General features: G+C 37.6%; 1 protein-coding gene across 1 annotated transcript in view; it reads left to right on the top strand.

Annotated features, from left to right (window-relative positions):
• Nucleotides 1-1,210: 1,210 nt before the first annotated feature.
• zfpm1 (zinc finger protein, FOG family member 1) overlaps nucleotides 1,211-18,100 on the top strand; it is an 81,426-nt gene continuing 64,536 nt past the window's right edge. Inside the window, exon 1 of the mRNA XM_079874761.1 lies at nucleotides 1,211-1,607. Within this exon, the coding sequence (XP_079730887.1) occupies nucleotides 1,568-1,607 (40 nt within the window). The 5' untranslated portion in view covers nucleotides 1,211-1,567. The remainder of the gene's footprint in view (nucleotides 1,608-18,100) is intronic.

Raw genomic sequence — 18,100 nt, 5'->3', positions numbered from 1 at the left:
TTGTATATGACACGGTTGATGTACTTGACTTATGTTCAAATGCTGGGGTTTGCAGGAATGTGTATATTAAGTCATCTCACTACAACCGTGGTGGCCTCTACTGTGAAGGATAAGATAAGCTTTTTTGTTGGTCACTAGATGGAAGCAGTGAGTTTTTGAGGAGGCCACAGTGTCAGCATATGTGCTGCTAGCACCATTCTCACTTTTTTGGTAATTATAACATGAATGACAGCTATAATTGTATGACTTTTTGCATTTCAGTAACTACCACTGAGCATTTTACATGGAGATTCTAGTCACGATCCCATTTAAAGTACAAGTAGAATAGAATAGGATTTTTGATCCCTGTGTGAGGGGGAATTGCAAAAGTGCAATAAACAATAAAAATAATCAAAAATATTAAGTGTTCAGATTATACAGTAGACAAGGCAAAATAATAAAACCTAAATAAAACAAAAAATATATATTTTTAAGAAAAATATTTACTATCTTAATCTAAGAAATTACAAAAGGGCAGAAATAATAATAATAACACTAATAATATAAAATGTTTTATTATTATTTCATATTATTATTAATAATAATAATAATTTATATTCAATAATAATATTATTCAATTTATGTTAATATATGTAATAATAATACTTACATATAATAATTAGTCATATTCATAATAATATCATGACTATGCCTATATTATCATATATTTTATAATACTAACAATTTAATAATATTGAATTTATTATAATAAAAAACATTATAAAATATATTATAAAATATATATTAGGCCTATATATATATATATATAGGCCTAATATACACATTTTATGAGTAAAATAAGTATAAATATATAAATATATTATAATAAATTCATCATCATTATGAATTATAGTAATAATGTATATATTAATCGTTTATAGAAGTAATACACAATTATAATAATTACTGTTGTTATTAAAAATGAGTAGCCTAGTTGTAATACTTTATTATATTTTGAATAGCCCATTTAAAATTTTCCGTACATGCTCATAATAACTTAGAAAACTGTTTTGCATGCAAACGAGGCATACATTTCATGCCTTGCTTGCATTGATGGAAATGTGATGTTCGGGGGATCGAGTTGCTTGAGAGCGCGGGCGCAGTGAGGAGCGTGCGGCATGGCATCATACGCAAGGGGCGTGACGGAGGCGTGTCATAACATTACAGCGCCACTGTTTCATGTGTCGATCGAGCCCTGTTGAGAACTGCGCTCTCTCTGTGCTTCACCGGAGTAGACATAAACAAATCATTAAAAGCTACAGGTTTAGTTTTCTCCGCTGTCAGGGCTGCACCGGCAGAGTTTGTTTTGGCTAACGAAGAGGATAGCTCGCGAATCTGGGAAGACGTCGAAAAGTAACTAAGGCTCACTCGGCCACAGGTAGCTCTTTCGGCTCTGAATATCAAAGTACAGGTCATGCGGGTGTCTCCGGCCGGGCAGAGAGCTGTGATCCAGTGCTGCTGTTACTGCTAGTCTCCCCGGTGGACTGATCGCTTTTGCCGCAAGCTGAGCAGGAACGACGGAATAAGCATGTCTCGAAGAAAGCAGAGCAAACCCCGGCAGATCAAACGTAAGCGTTTAAAGTTTCACTAGTACCAGTGCTGTTGTTGTGAATGGTGATTCATTGTAAAAAGTGTGTGACATTATTCATATGACGGGATATCATTGTTTTTTTGTTTTTTTTGAGCGCAGCTCAACAATTTCGTGGAAACTGACAAGATGTTTCCAATAACACGAGACGAATGGTAGGCTACACTTCAGATGTGTGACCGGTCTGTTCAAATAATCCTTGTGTTTTTATGGTTTCAAGACAGTAGAAAATTAGAAATGGCAACATTTAGTTACAATTGCCATAGTAACCCCAGTAGCTTTTAAGACGCGCAGCTCTTTTTGGAAAAGCGCACGGCACGTGAACGGCGCTGAACAAACTCGCGCTTCATTTTTCAAACCCAGTCGAGATGATTGTGTTTAAATCCGTTTTATTTTACTTTTTCATTTGCAAAAGTGCTTTCGTCTGCTCCAACCGAAGTGTAACCGTGGCTTCCTGTTTAATACTGTTGTGGAAACGTCACTGTTCTCTGAAAAAGACGATATGAGTTCAGATAAACAGTGATCCGATCCCAGTCGAGATAAGGATTAAAATTGGATCTTTTATTTGTTTTCTGTCTGTGGCTGCAACGACGCTGCTGTTGCATTTTCCTTCGGCTTTTCAGTTCTCTTTCCAGAGATGAGACGTCAGATAGCGCGCCCAGCTGATCTCTCCACATGATAGTGGATTACAATTGGATCTTTTTTTTCATCTATCCATTTTAACTCTAATGTTCAGGCACACATAATTGGACTTAAAATGGAATTTTTATGATTGAATGCAAGATATTATATTATTTGCACTTCCTCCTGTTGCTTTTTTTTTTTTGTGGAAAACAAAATGATACATTTTGAAGAATATCTTGGTTGCTCTTTTCCATACATTGACAGTGAATGGTGGCTGAAGATGTAAAGCCTCTAGAACGACACAAAATAATCATAAAAGCAATTTATGTGACTCAAGCTGAATATTCAATATAAACTGTTGTCACTTTCCTGAGAAAAGTAGCAATGTTTGAGTATCTATGAAATCGTTGATACACGTCATGAAACCAATCAGAATGATTTGTTCATGAATCAAACTGAGTATAGCTGGCTCAGTGATCCGTTTAACAGCTCCCTGGAGGGGAATATTAATAGGGAATAACAACTGTTTCTCACACAAAGCAATAATTAGGGCTTCAGACTTAAGACTTGGAATATAGTGTGCTAGTCTTTTATTATATTTTTAATATGATTGTAACATCCTTTTTAAGGCTTGACATCTTCAGTCACCATTCATTGTGATTAGGAAAGAGCAACCAGGAGATTTTTTTGACATTCACTAGTGAAGGAAAGTCATAAAGGTTTGGAACAACATGAGGTTGACCGAAGTTTTTGGCCTTTAACATTTTGTGGTCAATAAAATCATAAGGTAAAAATCAAATTCATTGACCCCTGCCTCTCCCTCTCTTTCTCTGAAAAGAACCAACAGTGCTGAAAAGTCGTTTTGCTCTGGTGCCAGGCGCTGTTTCAGTTCTTCATCCAGAAGAGATGCTTTCAGGCGATAAGCACAGTAGCAATATCTTGGAGGTTGAGTTTGAAAGGGCTGCTCAAAAAAAATAAATATTAATGCGATTCAAAGGCAGAAAGCGACTCTTGAATAGGAAAGAAAAAATGGTCTGATAAGGCAACATTAGCATATACCACTGAGTGTAAACGGGGCGGTATCAAGGTTTTGTTTAAGTGACTGGAGAGTTATATGAGCACGTTGGCCAGCGACAATGCCAGTGACCCGCTGACCCATGAAGTCGCTCTCTTAATTGAGATGTCTTATCTGATATAAAGCTATCTCTGGTTGGTTTCCGGATAACTCATATTCCTACCTAGAGGCAGCTGCGAATGGTGGAACCAGCTTTACTACTTCAAGCCAGTCGTAGCTGATGTTTTGAACAATTCAGAATAAACATTCCTTATCTAGATTTCATATCTGGTGGCTTTTAAAGTACAGATCGCCAACTTTGATGTCTCATTAGACTAACGATGAAGATGGTGGGAAAGTATCTCAGATTTGGCTAGAGAAGGTGAGTTCCACCACCATGAAACTCATGTGAACATCACATCGCCCCTCTTATCTTACCTTTTTGCATATGTAACCGTCAAGACAATGGCGAATGATATAATAAATGCGCGATTGCATTGTTTTGTTACACTTTTACTGGAAGGATTACAATCCCGGCCCCTCTAAAAGAAGGTATCCGGTATCATGGAAGTCTATGTTGAGAGGAAATATTTTTGTGTGTCTTTTGTGCGTCACTCTCCCAATGGTAAAGATCGTGCTGATAGATTATCCATCCCTCCCTGATGGCGAGATTAGCTCGCGGCCTAGCGGGGCCACATCCCAGGGCTTATATTTTGGCAGTTGAGATGAGAGACAAGATAGGTGAGACGGCGATCTCTGTGGAGATAGAGCCAACGTCGAGGGGGGTTGGGGGAAATTGGGATTATAATTACATTTGGCTGAAGCATTCTCATCTTTGTCATGTTTGTGTTGTTGTTTGGGACTGGTTGGGTGTATCTCTAGATAAGTTTAAAAAAAGAGAGAGGAGAAAAGCAGATAAGGGGAGAGTAGGATGGCAGGGCTGATAAGGGCTGGGGGAGAGAGGCAGGAATACAGAAATGGTAGATGGGTGTACGCTGCGTTTTAAAAGCAGCTGCCTCAGTTAGATGGCAGGGGCCGATAAGAGAGCCGTTGAGATGATTGGGAGATAACAGAGGAGATTCTCACAGATAACAGCCGAGTGACATCATTCAAACGGCTCAGAGGTCGGCGTGAATTATTCATGAGCTCCCAGAATTTGGCGTCAGCGGCCGGAGGATGTTTGAGAAGCTGGGGCCAGACAATGCACTTGTTTGAGTTACCACCTCCTGTACCTTGGGCTTGCACTTTTGAAAGTGTGGACAACTGATGGGATCTCTTCCTGTTTTTGTTGAAACCGTTCTCAGAGCTTTCGCTGCTGTCAGGTTCAGCGTCTCGGGGGTCATTTGACCCGAGGGCTAGTTTAATGCTCAGCCCAAAAATATTGAAAAGAATGAGAGATCACAGGCTTTCGCTCACATATTTTCACACATACGCACACACGCATTTGCGTCGCGGTGGTTTTGCTTGTGTGTTTTCCTTCTTTGTTCTGCTTTTAGCTCGATGTGAACTTTTGATAAAGCCTGGGGCCTGATCTCCGGTACAGATAGAGATCGCCAAGTGCGATAAGAGTTGTTATCAGCACAGAGCAGGCAGGAGCTGAGGCTTTGCTGCAATAACAAAGCTACACATAAGAACAGCAGGGCCCCGGACCCTGGCAATCAGTTCCAGCCTTAATGTGATTAATGTTGTTGTATAATTAGATGATAGGTGTGAATGCATTTTTTCCCCCCCTTTAGTTACTCCCCACCCTCTCTCGGTTCCCACACTTGTGTTTTCTCCTAACAACCATTGTAGTTGATTAATTTAATTAAAACTAATTCCACATATTACTCACTGTAGATCTTGTGTTAGATAGCATTGAGATGCAGGTTGTTTTTTTTGTTCATCGATGTTAATCTGTGTGGGGTTCGTTTTGGTGAAAAACAGTGAAAAAAAAAAAAGTATTCAGCGCTAGGCCTTGCAAAAGGAAACAAGAATGTGGCGTCAGCAGTATGGCTGAAATGTTGATTTGCAGTGAGATATTAGATACTGAGTGATAGTGTGTGCAGTGAACGCTGTGAGAAAGTCATAAAGTTTTTATAATGAGTTGCAAAGCCAAGGACGATTTTAGTGAATTTGATAATCAATGTTTCTAGTATCTGATAATATTTAAAGCAAGGTTGTTAAAGTCTTCAAAGTCCTGCTTTTAATGATTATTATTTAATAATGCATCTTTTTAACTGTGCTTATTGGTATTAATATTATGGTAGAATGAAAACTAAGCCAATTATTTATATTTATAATTAATATTATACACACTGTCTGACACTATTTATTTAGTTATTTAAAAATGTATTCCTACATTTTCAGCATCATTAATCCAGTCTTCAGTGCCACATGATCCTTCAGAAATCATTCTAATATGGTAATTTGGTGCGCCAGAAACATTTCTTATTTTTAAGAAATGGGCATAAAGTTTCTGATTTAGTTTCTGAATTTGTTTCTGATTAATGATTCTTACAGATCACTCTAATGGCTGTGACATATGTTGTTTTATGTTAGTATATGATGCTGTGTATCTAGGTTGACCACACTCTTGTAAACCGATAGACATAATCTGTTGATGTAAGGATTTTTATGTATCTCTGTGTTGTTTTCTGCAGACAGATCTCACTCAATCATCAACTTGCTGAAACCTCAAATTTTAATCTAAAACCCAAGTCCTTAAATACACTTTTTTCAATATAGAAAATGGTGTATTTATTCTAAATGTATCCTATTATATCTTTCACTGCTTATTTATTAGAGTTTTGTGTAGTATGTTGATTAATACAGCCGGGTGATGTTCTGATTGGTTCAGCTCATGAGCTCTCCTGATTGGATGAGAGAGCTTGCAATATGTGGGCTGAAAGTGATGTCAAAAAGCTGTAACTGTAGATTAGAATTTATTGTTTAGGAAGTGTCTGTTGGTTGCCACAGTGAAAGGAAAAGCTTTTAGGTGTTTTGATGAATTATTGCTCTTTCCTAATGTTTACGCCAGAGGAAGTCGAGAGTGAGTTATGATAACTGATCCCTCATTGACCCATTAGCAGTCCTAAATCCTCACTTCTTTTGTTGTGTAGGCTCATAAAAACCGTAGAAAAGAAAATAAATACTAAAGTTTCATCTAAGATGATTGTGTAAAGCAGAAACTTAACGTCCCAGCGAGTATATTTGAACTGTCATAAACCCCTATTTTGTCTTTCATACAATCTAATATTTGCAAGTGCAACAGAACAACCACCAAGTCAACCACATTTATATTACGTTTATATTATGTAAATATATGTAAATGACACTTGATGTCAATTATGTCACCTCAGAGTTCCAGCACTCAGTATGCCATCTTTCTTATAACAGCACAACTCAGACGGATGCCATAAAAGTTGTGAATCTCCCCCTCAACTCCACCAACCACAGCCCTGCTGAATGTAAAGACAAGCATAAAGTCTTAAACACAGCTGCAGTTGCATGTGATTGTGGAGCGGTGGATGAGAATAAAATATTAATGTGTTATTAAGGATCCCGTAGCCTCTGGCCCCAATGCAATTAAAAACAAGATGGGAACAGGGCAGTAATCTTTTAATGCACTGTTATCACATAGCATCTTATGAAGAGGACTTATTTTTATGTGCCGTTTTGATAGGAACGGCCGAGGTGAGATTTGCCATCGCAGGAGGGAGATATATATTTTTTCTCTCCAGAAGGTTGGTGTAATAGAGTTTTCTGTGCTTTTTGGTTGGAGTTAATGAGTTGCGTCTTAAGGAGAATGGAGATATGATAATTTGTCCGATGTGGAGGAGCCGTATTTGATGTGGATCACGGCTAACAGGGTTGATTAGATTGACTGATTTCCACGCTGAGGTTTGATGTCATGTTCTTTTATTTGATGTGCTTAATTGGCATGGTAGGGGGTGTGGGCCATCAATTTGATGTAGTGCTAAGGACATAAAGTTCAAGAGTGACACTATATACTGTTCACTCCTTTAGAAGGATCGCTGCACATATCTCAAGGGGTGCTTTATGCAAACATTTCATCTGGGTGTATTTGTCTGAACCATAAGGCAGTAGATTACATCTACTGGTCACATCCCAACGGCATTCAGGTGAGTTTCTGTCTCAGAGTGTAAAAAATACACTCTGGGACAGAAACAGTTCTCACTGGCTTACTTGTTATGGCTGCCAAGAGCTGAATTTTTTGCTTTAAGTGTAATCAAATGCACAAGGCCAGTTTTTTTACTTGTTATATAATGTCTGTGCTTCATTTTACACTTTTACACTAGACTTATAAGCCAGACTAGGGGATTAATGAGTTTGACTATAGTGAGCTGGGATGGGTCACAAAGGTTGAATAATTCAAAAACTGACCAGAGGTTAACCTGTTTTAGATTTAGCTGATAGTCTTTAAAACGGTTGAATTGTTTAGCCAGTTCAGTTTGGATGTTCAGTTCAAATGTTTTTTGAAAGAAGTCTCATGTGCTCAACAAGGCTGCATTTCTTTCAGGAAAAATACTGTAAAAACAGTGAAATTATTACAATTTAAAATAACAATTTTCCATTTTAATGTATTTCGAATACGTAACATTTTATGTGTAACTCTTATATATTTAACTATAAATTAGTGCTGTCAAATCGATTAATCACAATTAATCGCATCTAATATATATATATATATATATATATATACACACTCACCTAAAGGATTATTAGGAACACCTGTTCAATTTCTCATTAATGCAATTATCTAATCAACCAATCACATGGCAGTTGCTTCAATGCAGTTAGGGGTGTGGTCCTGGTCAAGACAATCTCCTGAACTCCAAACTGAATGTCAGAATGGGAAAGAAAGAAGATTTAAGCAATTTTGAGCGTGGCATGGTTGTTGGTGCCAGACGGGCCGGTCTGAGCATTTCACAATCTGCTCAGTTACTGGGATTTTCACGCACAACCATTTCTAGGGTTTACAAAGAATGGTGTGAAAAGGGAAAAACATCCAGTATGCGGCAGTCCTGTGGGCGAAAATGCCTTGTTGATGCTAGAGGTCAGAGGAGAATGGGCCGACTGATTCAAGCTGATAGAAGAGCAACTTTGACTGAAATAACCACTCGTTACAACCGAGGTATGCAGCAAAGCGTTTGTGAAGCCACAACACGCACAACCTTGAGGCGAATGGGCTACAACAGCAGAAGACCCCACCGGGTACCACTCATCTCCACTACAAATAGGAAAAAGAGGCTACAATTTGCACGAGCTCACCAAAATTGGACAGTTGAAGACTGGAAAAATGTTGCCTGGTCTGATGAGTCTCGATTTCTGTTGAGACATTCAGATGGTAGAGTCAGAATTTGGCGTAAACAGAATGAGAACATGGATCCATCATGCCTTGTTACTACTGTGCAGGCTGGTGGTGGTGGTGTAATGGTGTGGGGGATGTTTTCTTGGCACACTTTAGGCCCCTTAGTGCCAATTGGGCATCGTTTAAATGCCACGGTCTACCTGAGCATTGTTTCTGACCATGTCCATCCCTTTATGACCACCATGTACCCATCCTCTGATGGCTACTTCCAGCAGGATAATACACCATGTCACAAAGCTCGAATCATTTCAAATTGGTTTCTTGAACATGACAATGAGTTCACTGTACTAAAATGGCCCCCACAGTCACCAGATCTCAACCCAATAGAGCATCTTTGGGATGTGGTGGAACGGGAGCTTCGTGCCCTGGATGTGCATCCCACAAATCTCCATCAACTGCAAGATGCTATCCTATCATTATGGGCCAACATTTCTAAAGAATGCTTTCAGCACCTTGTTGAATCAATGCCACGTAGAATTAAGGCAGTTCTGAAGGCGAAAGGGGGTCAAACACAGTATTAGTATGGTGTTCCTAATAATCCTTTGAGTGTATATATAGGCTACTGTATACACACACATACACACATATCTATATATCTATCTATCTATCTATCTATATCTATCTATCTATCTATCTATTTATATATATTTTTTTATAAAAAAAAAAAAAAATTGTTAGCTGCGTTTTATCAATTTGACAGCATATACATATAATTTAATAATATATTTACATATAATTTAAATATAATTTTCTAAGTGTTATATATATATATACAATGTCAGTTTTTAAAATATGTAGTTAGCACATCTCTACTATAAACTACCACTGACCTATCGTACAATGTTACAAAAAAAATGCTGCCCTGAGTATCCCTATTGCTCACGGTGCAGAGAGCTCAGGCTTGGGTGTTATATGCCAGGCAGGAGGCTCTTGTGGGAAGGGAACACCGGGCATGTTTCATAAGGAGAGGCGGAAAGAGAGGAGATAAGCACAGAAGGGCAGCTGGGACAAAGGCCCCAGAAAGAGGAGAGGTTAGACCTCCTCCAGGGAGCCACCCCTGAACAGAGGTGGTCTAGACCAGAGTGGCTCCTCTTTCTGCTCTCACACACTCCACTTGGCCTGCTCTAGAAAGAGAAGGGAGACTGCCAGAGATCAGCATCCAACCTCTTTCAGCTTCTGTCTGAGAGGGGTATACATATATGTGTGTGAAGTGTGAATCACATCGTATGACGCCACATAAAATGTTGCAGATGCTCAGACATGTTGCATGTTGCCATATGTAATCTCATTGCAAATCATTTTTACATTTTAGACACATAGCCGAAACTCAACTGGAAACAACTCCTGTTTAACAGTGTACAATGTGTTTTTGCCTTTTGTATCCTTTTAATTAGCAAATCTAGACTACATCAGTGACATAGAAGACTACATTGAGGTTGTCTTGAGGCGATAGATAGTTTGCCTTTGCCACCTATCTTGTTTCTTCTTCTGTGCTTTTTCTGGTCATTGGTTTCTCACTTCCTCTTTTTTTACTTTTGCCCCTTCGTTGACTCTAATTGTGACCCCTTTAGCAAGTTGCAAACACTTATCTCATTAGATTATTTGTTATATACCCTTTCTGCAAGGCCATAGGAAAATCTCTATAGAAACAGGTGCTAGCATTCTTTATATGTTTTATAATACTCAGCATTTCTTACAACATAACCAGTCAAACAGCCAGGGTCGCATGATGTATTTGTACCATATTGGTTATTTGCTGCACGATTATTCGTTAAAAGACAGCAATCTCGATTCAAACAACCACACGATCTTATTCCTAAATGATATCGATTTGCATGTGTCTATCAAACTTTTGACAAAATTCTAACGGAGCATTCAAATCTGTGTTCGCGCTGACACAGAGAGAGCAGTTATCATGTTTGGGTATTAAACAGCTTCACAAACAGTCTTTTCAACCACACAGTATTGTTATTAACTGTCTTAATAATTCAAAGGATATAGTTCAGATATAAACACTGCGATTAAAATAGAGCAAATCTCCTTTTGAAAGTTACATGGCGCTTCAAATAACAATGGTATCGATTACATTGTTACGCCACTATAGGTAAAAAAGGTATTTGCCATTGAATAATTCATTCAAGAGATTATTTCAAAATCAGTGATTCATCCAGTAATTGAGTAAGTCATTGAATCAATCTTTCAGACCATTTAAAAAATATATTTTTAAATAGATTGCAATTAATATTTTGTCAGAACCTCTAGTAATTTACTTGTTATTTTATTTAGTTGTCTGATCGTGATCTCTATTTGAAACAAAAAATCAGGATTCTCAGTTTATCAGAATCATGCAACTCTAATTAATGCTAATGATATATATATATATATATATATATATATATATATATATATATATATATATATATATATATATAATTCATTTGTAGCATTTAAATAATTGATTTCAGTTTCTGTTGTTTTCTTTTTCTTTTAAATAGACAAAACGGTATATCATTTTAATATTAGCTTTTTATTTTAACGTAATCATCTGCATGCCTACAGATAGCATTGCTTACATGCAAGCATTGGCATAGTAGGGGATCAGAGGATCAGAAAGATTGTGTTTTATAAACTTGTAGTGTTAAAATTATTCAGTTAGGACTCCACAGTGCTGTTTAGGAATTTATTGTTTGGTCTATGACTTCCATTGAATCCATTTATTGTGTAAACTTGCACCAATTCCAATGAGCAGTATCTAAAATGAAATCATCCATAGGGTCTTAATCTTTTTAAACAATCACAATGAAAATATGATCATTATCATGATTATTAAATGATAAGACTCAGTAGTACATTATAGGCAGTAATCATTGCGATTTCATGATTGTGGACTTTTGGACGTTACCCGTTCTCTTGTTTACCCAGAATGCATTCTGAAAGTCAAGAGTACTTCTCAACCTGTCAATCAAAGTCCTGCCCAGTACGTACGCCCTCCCCCCTCAGTGCGTTATCTCTGTAGACAATCACAATGAAAATATTATCATAACAGAGATGATTATATGATCAGACCGGTGGTATAAAATCATCAATCAACGGACTTTACTCCTCTAGGCCTTCCTGACCTCACCTTACTTTTTACCCAGAGTTTCATTCTGTCAATCATAGTCCTGACTTCCCAACCCTTTCAAGTAAGCCCCTCCTCCATCTCTCCCCCTTCATTTCTAGGCCGCTTTCCATTACTCGCCTCTCTCTCGTCCTCGATATCTACCGCTATCTCACTCTTTCTCCCCCGACCCGCTCCAAACCCCCCCCCCCCCCCCAACAACTGTCTCTCTGTAACCCCCCTCCCGCCCCCTTCTCCCCCTGTCTCCAGTCAGACCTCTAGCCTCACTGAACCAGGTCTTAGCGGTATGATAATGTGGAAAGTTGAACTGGCCCCATTACAGCTTGGCTGATGGCAGCGCCGATAAGGCCCTTGATAATGGGTGCAGATAGAGCTGACACAGCGGTCCAATAGCCAGCCCTCTCTCTCCCATTATCATTCCTGCCCACCGATGGGCTCCCAGCACACTATCTGCTCTCCATTTCCACTCCTGCAACAGATAAGAATGGAAATACTGACTTCATAGCTGACTGATTAAAGTGTCTGCCTTTCTTGATAATACACAGATAAATTATGTTTTTTTTCTCTCTCCCTCTTTCTCTTTTGCTCCTTTCCTCTGTCTCTATCGCTTTCTCTCTCTCTCTCCCACTCTCCCTCTGTTTTTCTCACTCTCTAGAAAGGAGAGGGGCGGCAGGGAGAAAAACGTCTCCTCTGTTAATTTCTCTTTCTTTGTAGGTTTATTTGAGAAGGAGAGAGGAGGAATGGGGGAGGAGGGGTATGTGGGAGAGATGGCGAGATGGTGCGGTTAATAAGAAAGTTTTGGAGGGCGGGGGAGCACTCGGGGTGTGATGGGGGAATGACTCCATTCAAGTGCCTCTCAGGGACTATTACATTTGGAATCTTGTCGACTGACACTCTACGACGCGCAATCACATCGCCATCTGCATAAACAAGCACTGCCTAAACGCTCTCGTTCCTTTCTCTCTCGCTCTGAAACACTGGGTCACCCAACCGCTGTGAATATTCATGGGAACGGGCTAGTGGCCGTCCGGCCGATCACTGATTTCCCACGGCGACCGGAGGAAGTAGCCAGGTAGCGCGTGGGTAGCCCTATCGGTGCTGATGACCTCCCATGATCTTTAATAACACGCTCTTCCAGGGTGCTTTTTTATCAACGATTGCTCCACAGAGATAACGTGCTGATCAAACCGATTACGTCCTTTTGTGTACAGTAAACCTTGTCCGCTCTGTCACTTCCTTTTTGTTTCTCATCTGTGTTTTCCACCCATCCAGTTGTAAACTGGATTTTCCTCTCACACTTCCTGGATCACATTGCTGATGGTAGTGGGACTCGTGTGTCATTAATGATGCAATCTAGTGGCACACCTCAAATCTAAGGGTTCCTCTTGCTCTGCCCACAAGTGAGGATGTCATGCACATGTGTTTTTATATGGATGCAATCAAGGATGTCTAATATAACGTGCAATATTTTTGCTGGTGGAGATGAGGGATGTTGTTTTTGGTGATTTAGGCCTCTTTTTAGTCATTTGTTATGCATTTTCTGTACACCATCTGATTATCTTTAAGTTGATCTTTCTAGATGAATTATACAGTAGATTTTCAAACTGGGGTTTGCAGAAAAGTTTGGTAAAAAATAAATTCAATATTTTATCAATAAATCAATATTTTTTTAATAATAATATCAAGGTAAAAAGTGTAATGAAACTATTTTTTTATGTTTTTGAATTTAGTTTCTTATGCTTACCTAGGCTGTATTTATTTGATAAAAAAATCCAATAATAAACTGTAATATTGTAAATATTATTGCAATTCAAAATAACTGTTTTCTATTTTAGTATATTTGTTATTTAATATATTTGTTATTAATATATGTCTTTTATTCTTGTGATGGCAAAGCTGAATTTTCAGCATAATTTCTCCAGTTTTCAGAGTCACATGATCCTTTGGAAATCATTCTAATTTGCTGCTCAAGAAACTTGTGGAAATAACTAATGTTAATATTATTAATATTATTAATATTTTTGTGGAAAAGTAAAAAAAAAAAGCATTTGTTTGAAATTAAATCTTTTGTAACAATGTAAAAATTCACTTTTTATCAATTTAATGCATCCTTGCTGAATGAAAGTATTCATTTCTTTTGAAAAGTAGTGTATAGGTGATATACCGGTAGACACGATAAACTGGTAGAAATTTGTAACGTTCTGTGCTGTCATGAAAGCTTATCATTTGCATGCATTTTTAAGTGTCCGCGAAAACGCAGTGAATGTAAACAGTTGAGAAAGAAAACACATGTAATTTAGTATATTGGATCCGTGCATTCGGTCTTAAAGTGACAGCAGCGTATTAAACCTGAATATGAGAAATCTGAGAAAAATCTCTCACTGCTTCGACTGAGTCACTTTTGTAACTTTAATAAGAATAAATGTATATTTAATTTACACAGTGAAGACTATTTAGTGTTTTTTTTGTTTTATTACTTTATTTAATTATATAGTATTTCTTATTTCTATTGTTTTAAGTTTTTCAGGTAGGTCTATTTCATTCGTTCTTTGTTGTAGTTTGTTGTTTAGTTTCTTTGTTCTTATTTTATCATTGACTGTTTACTTCTCTTCAGTAAGCTTGATTTTTTTCTTCTTAGTTATGCTAGTAGCCTATTCGTTTTTTTGTGATATTGAAATCGGTGATGAGAATTATGAAATTTCAATGCTATGAAATTTTTTGATATCATAAAATCCTTATATAAAGCAAAAAATAACTATCGTAATATATATCGTTAATGTGAAATTAAGTTTGTGATATTGTATCATAATTATCTTCACTGAAATGAGTTTGTCCTCCTGTTGAAACCTTACTGAAAATCTTCATTGACCTCTATATAAAACATATTAACATATTTAGCAAAGCATTATCCCAAAAGAATGTTTCTGAGGTTCTTCAATCACTTAATACCGGATGTTTGGGGTGATTTGCATTAAAATTCTGTCTGTTGTACCGTCTATCTGTCCTTCTATCTTCCTGTCTTTCTGTCCAAGCGTCCGTTCTCTGCTTACATAGAGAGCTCACTTAAACTGCTCTCTTAAACAATGCAGTATTTGTTCAGGGCACTGTAACTGACCTTGATAGATTAGAGAGACCTTTTTACTTTCTGTGAGAGTTTGAGCACGTTAGACCGAAATTATTAGTTTGCGTCTTAAACATGTCCGTTTTTCCCCACATGGTTTGGTCTAGGAAACAATGTTTTATATAAATGGGACATTTAAAAAAAAAAAAAAAAAGTTTGTGAGTTGGCTTTTGCTCCCCAAATCTTGACGTTCCCTCTGACATGGCTGCGCTCGCACAATCTCTTCAGCCGCGTGTCCCTCCGTGCTGAATTATTCACATTAGCGAGCCTGTAAAAAGCCTGCATAAGGTTAATTTGATACCAAAACCTTGCCTAGATTTTTAAGGGCAGTAGACCTTTTTTTCAGTTGGGCTACAAAGAATTGGGAGTGGAGGCGAAGAAGAAGAAAAAATAACGAAAGCATGATAAAAAGCTCTGATAACGGAATGACTGTGTTGTGTAGGAGTTGATATCAATGTTATCTATCTGTCTTTTTCACTCTCTTAGCCCTTCTGTTGTTTTTTATGCCTTATCTCTCTCTACCTAAATGCCAGGAACAAAAAGGGAGAAAGAAAAGAAATTACCGTACGGATTATTCATGGGGCCTGCTGATAAAGCGGGTGATGCAAAAATTAAGAATATACGACGGGGCTATTTGGCTTTTTCAGATGGCGGTTGTTTTGCAGGATTATAATTATTTAAATTATTTGATTTATGAGGGAAAAGTGAAAAGATCAGTTTGTGTGGCTGTATCTCTATATCTGTCAAAGCGTGAGTGATTTGGCAAGTGTTAACCATTTCTGGTCTGTTTCTAGACTGACGCACACACCTTCAAAACACACACACACACACCTCAGCATTTTTAGAGCTGCTGGCCTCTGATAAGGCTAACCTCAGTCTGACCCAAATAAAGAGGCTGGACACAGTGGACAGGCGTGTTGCAGTGGGAGACGGGCGTCTGATGTTGTTGAGGACAGTTGAGTTAACTTCCAGCAAAAAGAGAAGGAACGGGGCGTTACATGTAATTGACTTTGCTTTACATTTCTAAAGCCATTTTGAAAGGCTCAGATCAACGGCTTAGTAATTTATTACCTGGCTAATAATCTTTTCATTCACTTTGACAGTTGTTTTATGACTTAGAGCTTCTAAACGTGTGTGTCTTAAAGGGACAGTTCATCCAAAAATCAAACTGTTGTTGAGGACAGTTGAGTTCCCTTCCAGAGAATGAACTGGCCGTTACATGTAGTTTGAATTTTCTTTCCATTTCCAAATCCATTCTGGCGGGCTCAGTTCAACGGCTTAGTAATTTATTACCTGGCTAATTATAATCTTTTCATTTTGAAAGTTGTATTATGACTCAGAGCTTCTAATAATGTGTGTGTGTCTTAAAGGGACAGTTCATCAAAAAATCAAACTGTTGTTTAATTGATTTCCAAACTTGTATGCTGTTATTTTTTTATTGGATGAAATTTCTAAATAATTGTCATGCAGCCTTTACCATACAGCTATAGTTCATAGTGACCAGAGGGTTTCAAGCTCCTGAAAGTAGCACAAAACAAAACGGCGGCAACAACAACAACATAAATGTGTATGGCAAGTAGGGGTTTAACCAATCGTAGGTTCGACACACGTGATTAATTGCAAAGTTTAAAGGGATACTCCACTTTAAAATGAAAATTCTGTCATCATTTACTCACCCTCATGTTGTTGTTTCAAACCTGTATGAATTTCTTTCTTCTGCTGAACAGAAAGAAAGATATTTAGAAGAATGTCAGTAACCAGACAGTTTTTGGTACCATTGACTTCCATAGTAGGAAAAAAATATACTATGGAAGTCAATGGTACCAAAACCTGTCTGGTTACTGACATTCTTCTAAATATCTTCCTTTCTGTTCAGCAGAAGAAAGAAATTCATACAGGTTTGAAACAACATGAGGGTGAGTAAATGATGACAAAATTTTCATTTTAAAGTGGAGTATCCCTTTAACCATCATAGAATTAGGGTGACCCGCTTTGCATTGTACCACACAGCATTTTCACCCACATATTGAGAAAATGTCCCGCATTTTCATCAGTCTATTGGTTTTTAATGATCATATTAAGAAAATGTGCATGCGTTCTTTTGCCTTTTTAAGAAAGCATTTTATTTATTCTTTTTGCGGCATAGTTTTTCGTACAAATACAACAGCCGTTTTTTAAATCCTATCCAATGGTTGAAAAGAAAGGAGTAAACACGGTCACAAGTAGGTTGTGACGGCTGTCAATCAAAATGTGGACCGGTGATTCGTTCCATGTGTTCCCTGTCAGAAAACAACTGGATAATTCGGTCAATTCAAATTTTAATTTAACAGAATTTATCAACTTGTTGCCTGCTGTGGTTGTTCTAATTCACATCCTTTCTAAAAATATGAAAGTTTTTAGTTTAATATATTCTTAATATATAAGACGGTCAATGATCTAATTTCATGTTATTTTATATTTTATTTGTTCCTTGTTTATTTTGTTGGATTTTAGTTGGACTTGGTCAGAACTGTTTCAAAAACAGTTATCTGCATGATGCCTGCTGCCTTTGGGCTCAGTGATGTTGAATTTAAATGACATGTAAAATAAAGACATGTTATGTTACATTGAGATGTAATGGTGTTTTCTGGAAGGGACTAAAGAATTTTTATCAGCTGAAAGGCAGAATACAAATGTTTTTATTAAGTTAGAAAGACATTATATAACAGTTTAAGGTTATGTTTTAGTGTTGGTAATATGTCCCACATTGTCCCACACAAACTTATAATCGTCCCACATTTGGTTTGTTTGATGGTGTGATGGTGGTCACCCTACATAGAGTGAAAAGTTATAATTTGCACATGTTTTGTCTTGCCAATTTAGTGGTGTTATCTGTGGGCACAGCCGCACACACCCGAAGTGCTCACACAGAGAGGTGCGTTTCAGACCGAAATGATTTCTCTTTCACATCTCCTTGCGCTTGAACGGAGACATACACGCAAAATTATGTCAAAATACCCGTCTCTGCAAGTATTCTCAAACACAGTCGGTTATGTCTTAAGTGAACGTAAACGGTTGAGAAAGAAATCTGATTTGTATCGTTATACTGGATCTGTGCAGAGCAGCTTATAAATACTTGCTACTGTCTATGTCATTAATGTTAATCAAACAAACATTATTCCAGTCTTCAGTGTCACATG

This window comes from Squalius cephalus (genome assembly GCF_949319135.1).
Source record: "Squalius cephalus genome assembly, chromosome: 6".
Classification (NCBI taxonomy): Eukaryota; Metazoa; Chordata; class Actinopteri; order Cypriniformes; family Leuciscidae; genus Squalius; species Squalius cephalus.
This window is presented reverse-complemented; position numbering and strand designations above follow the sequence as displayed.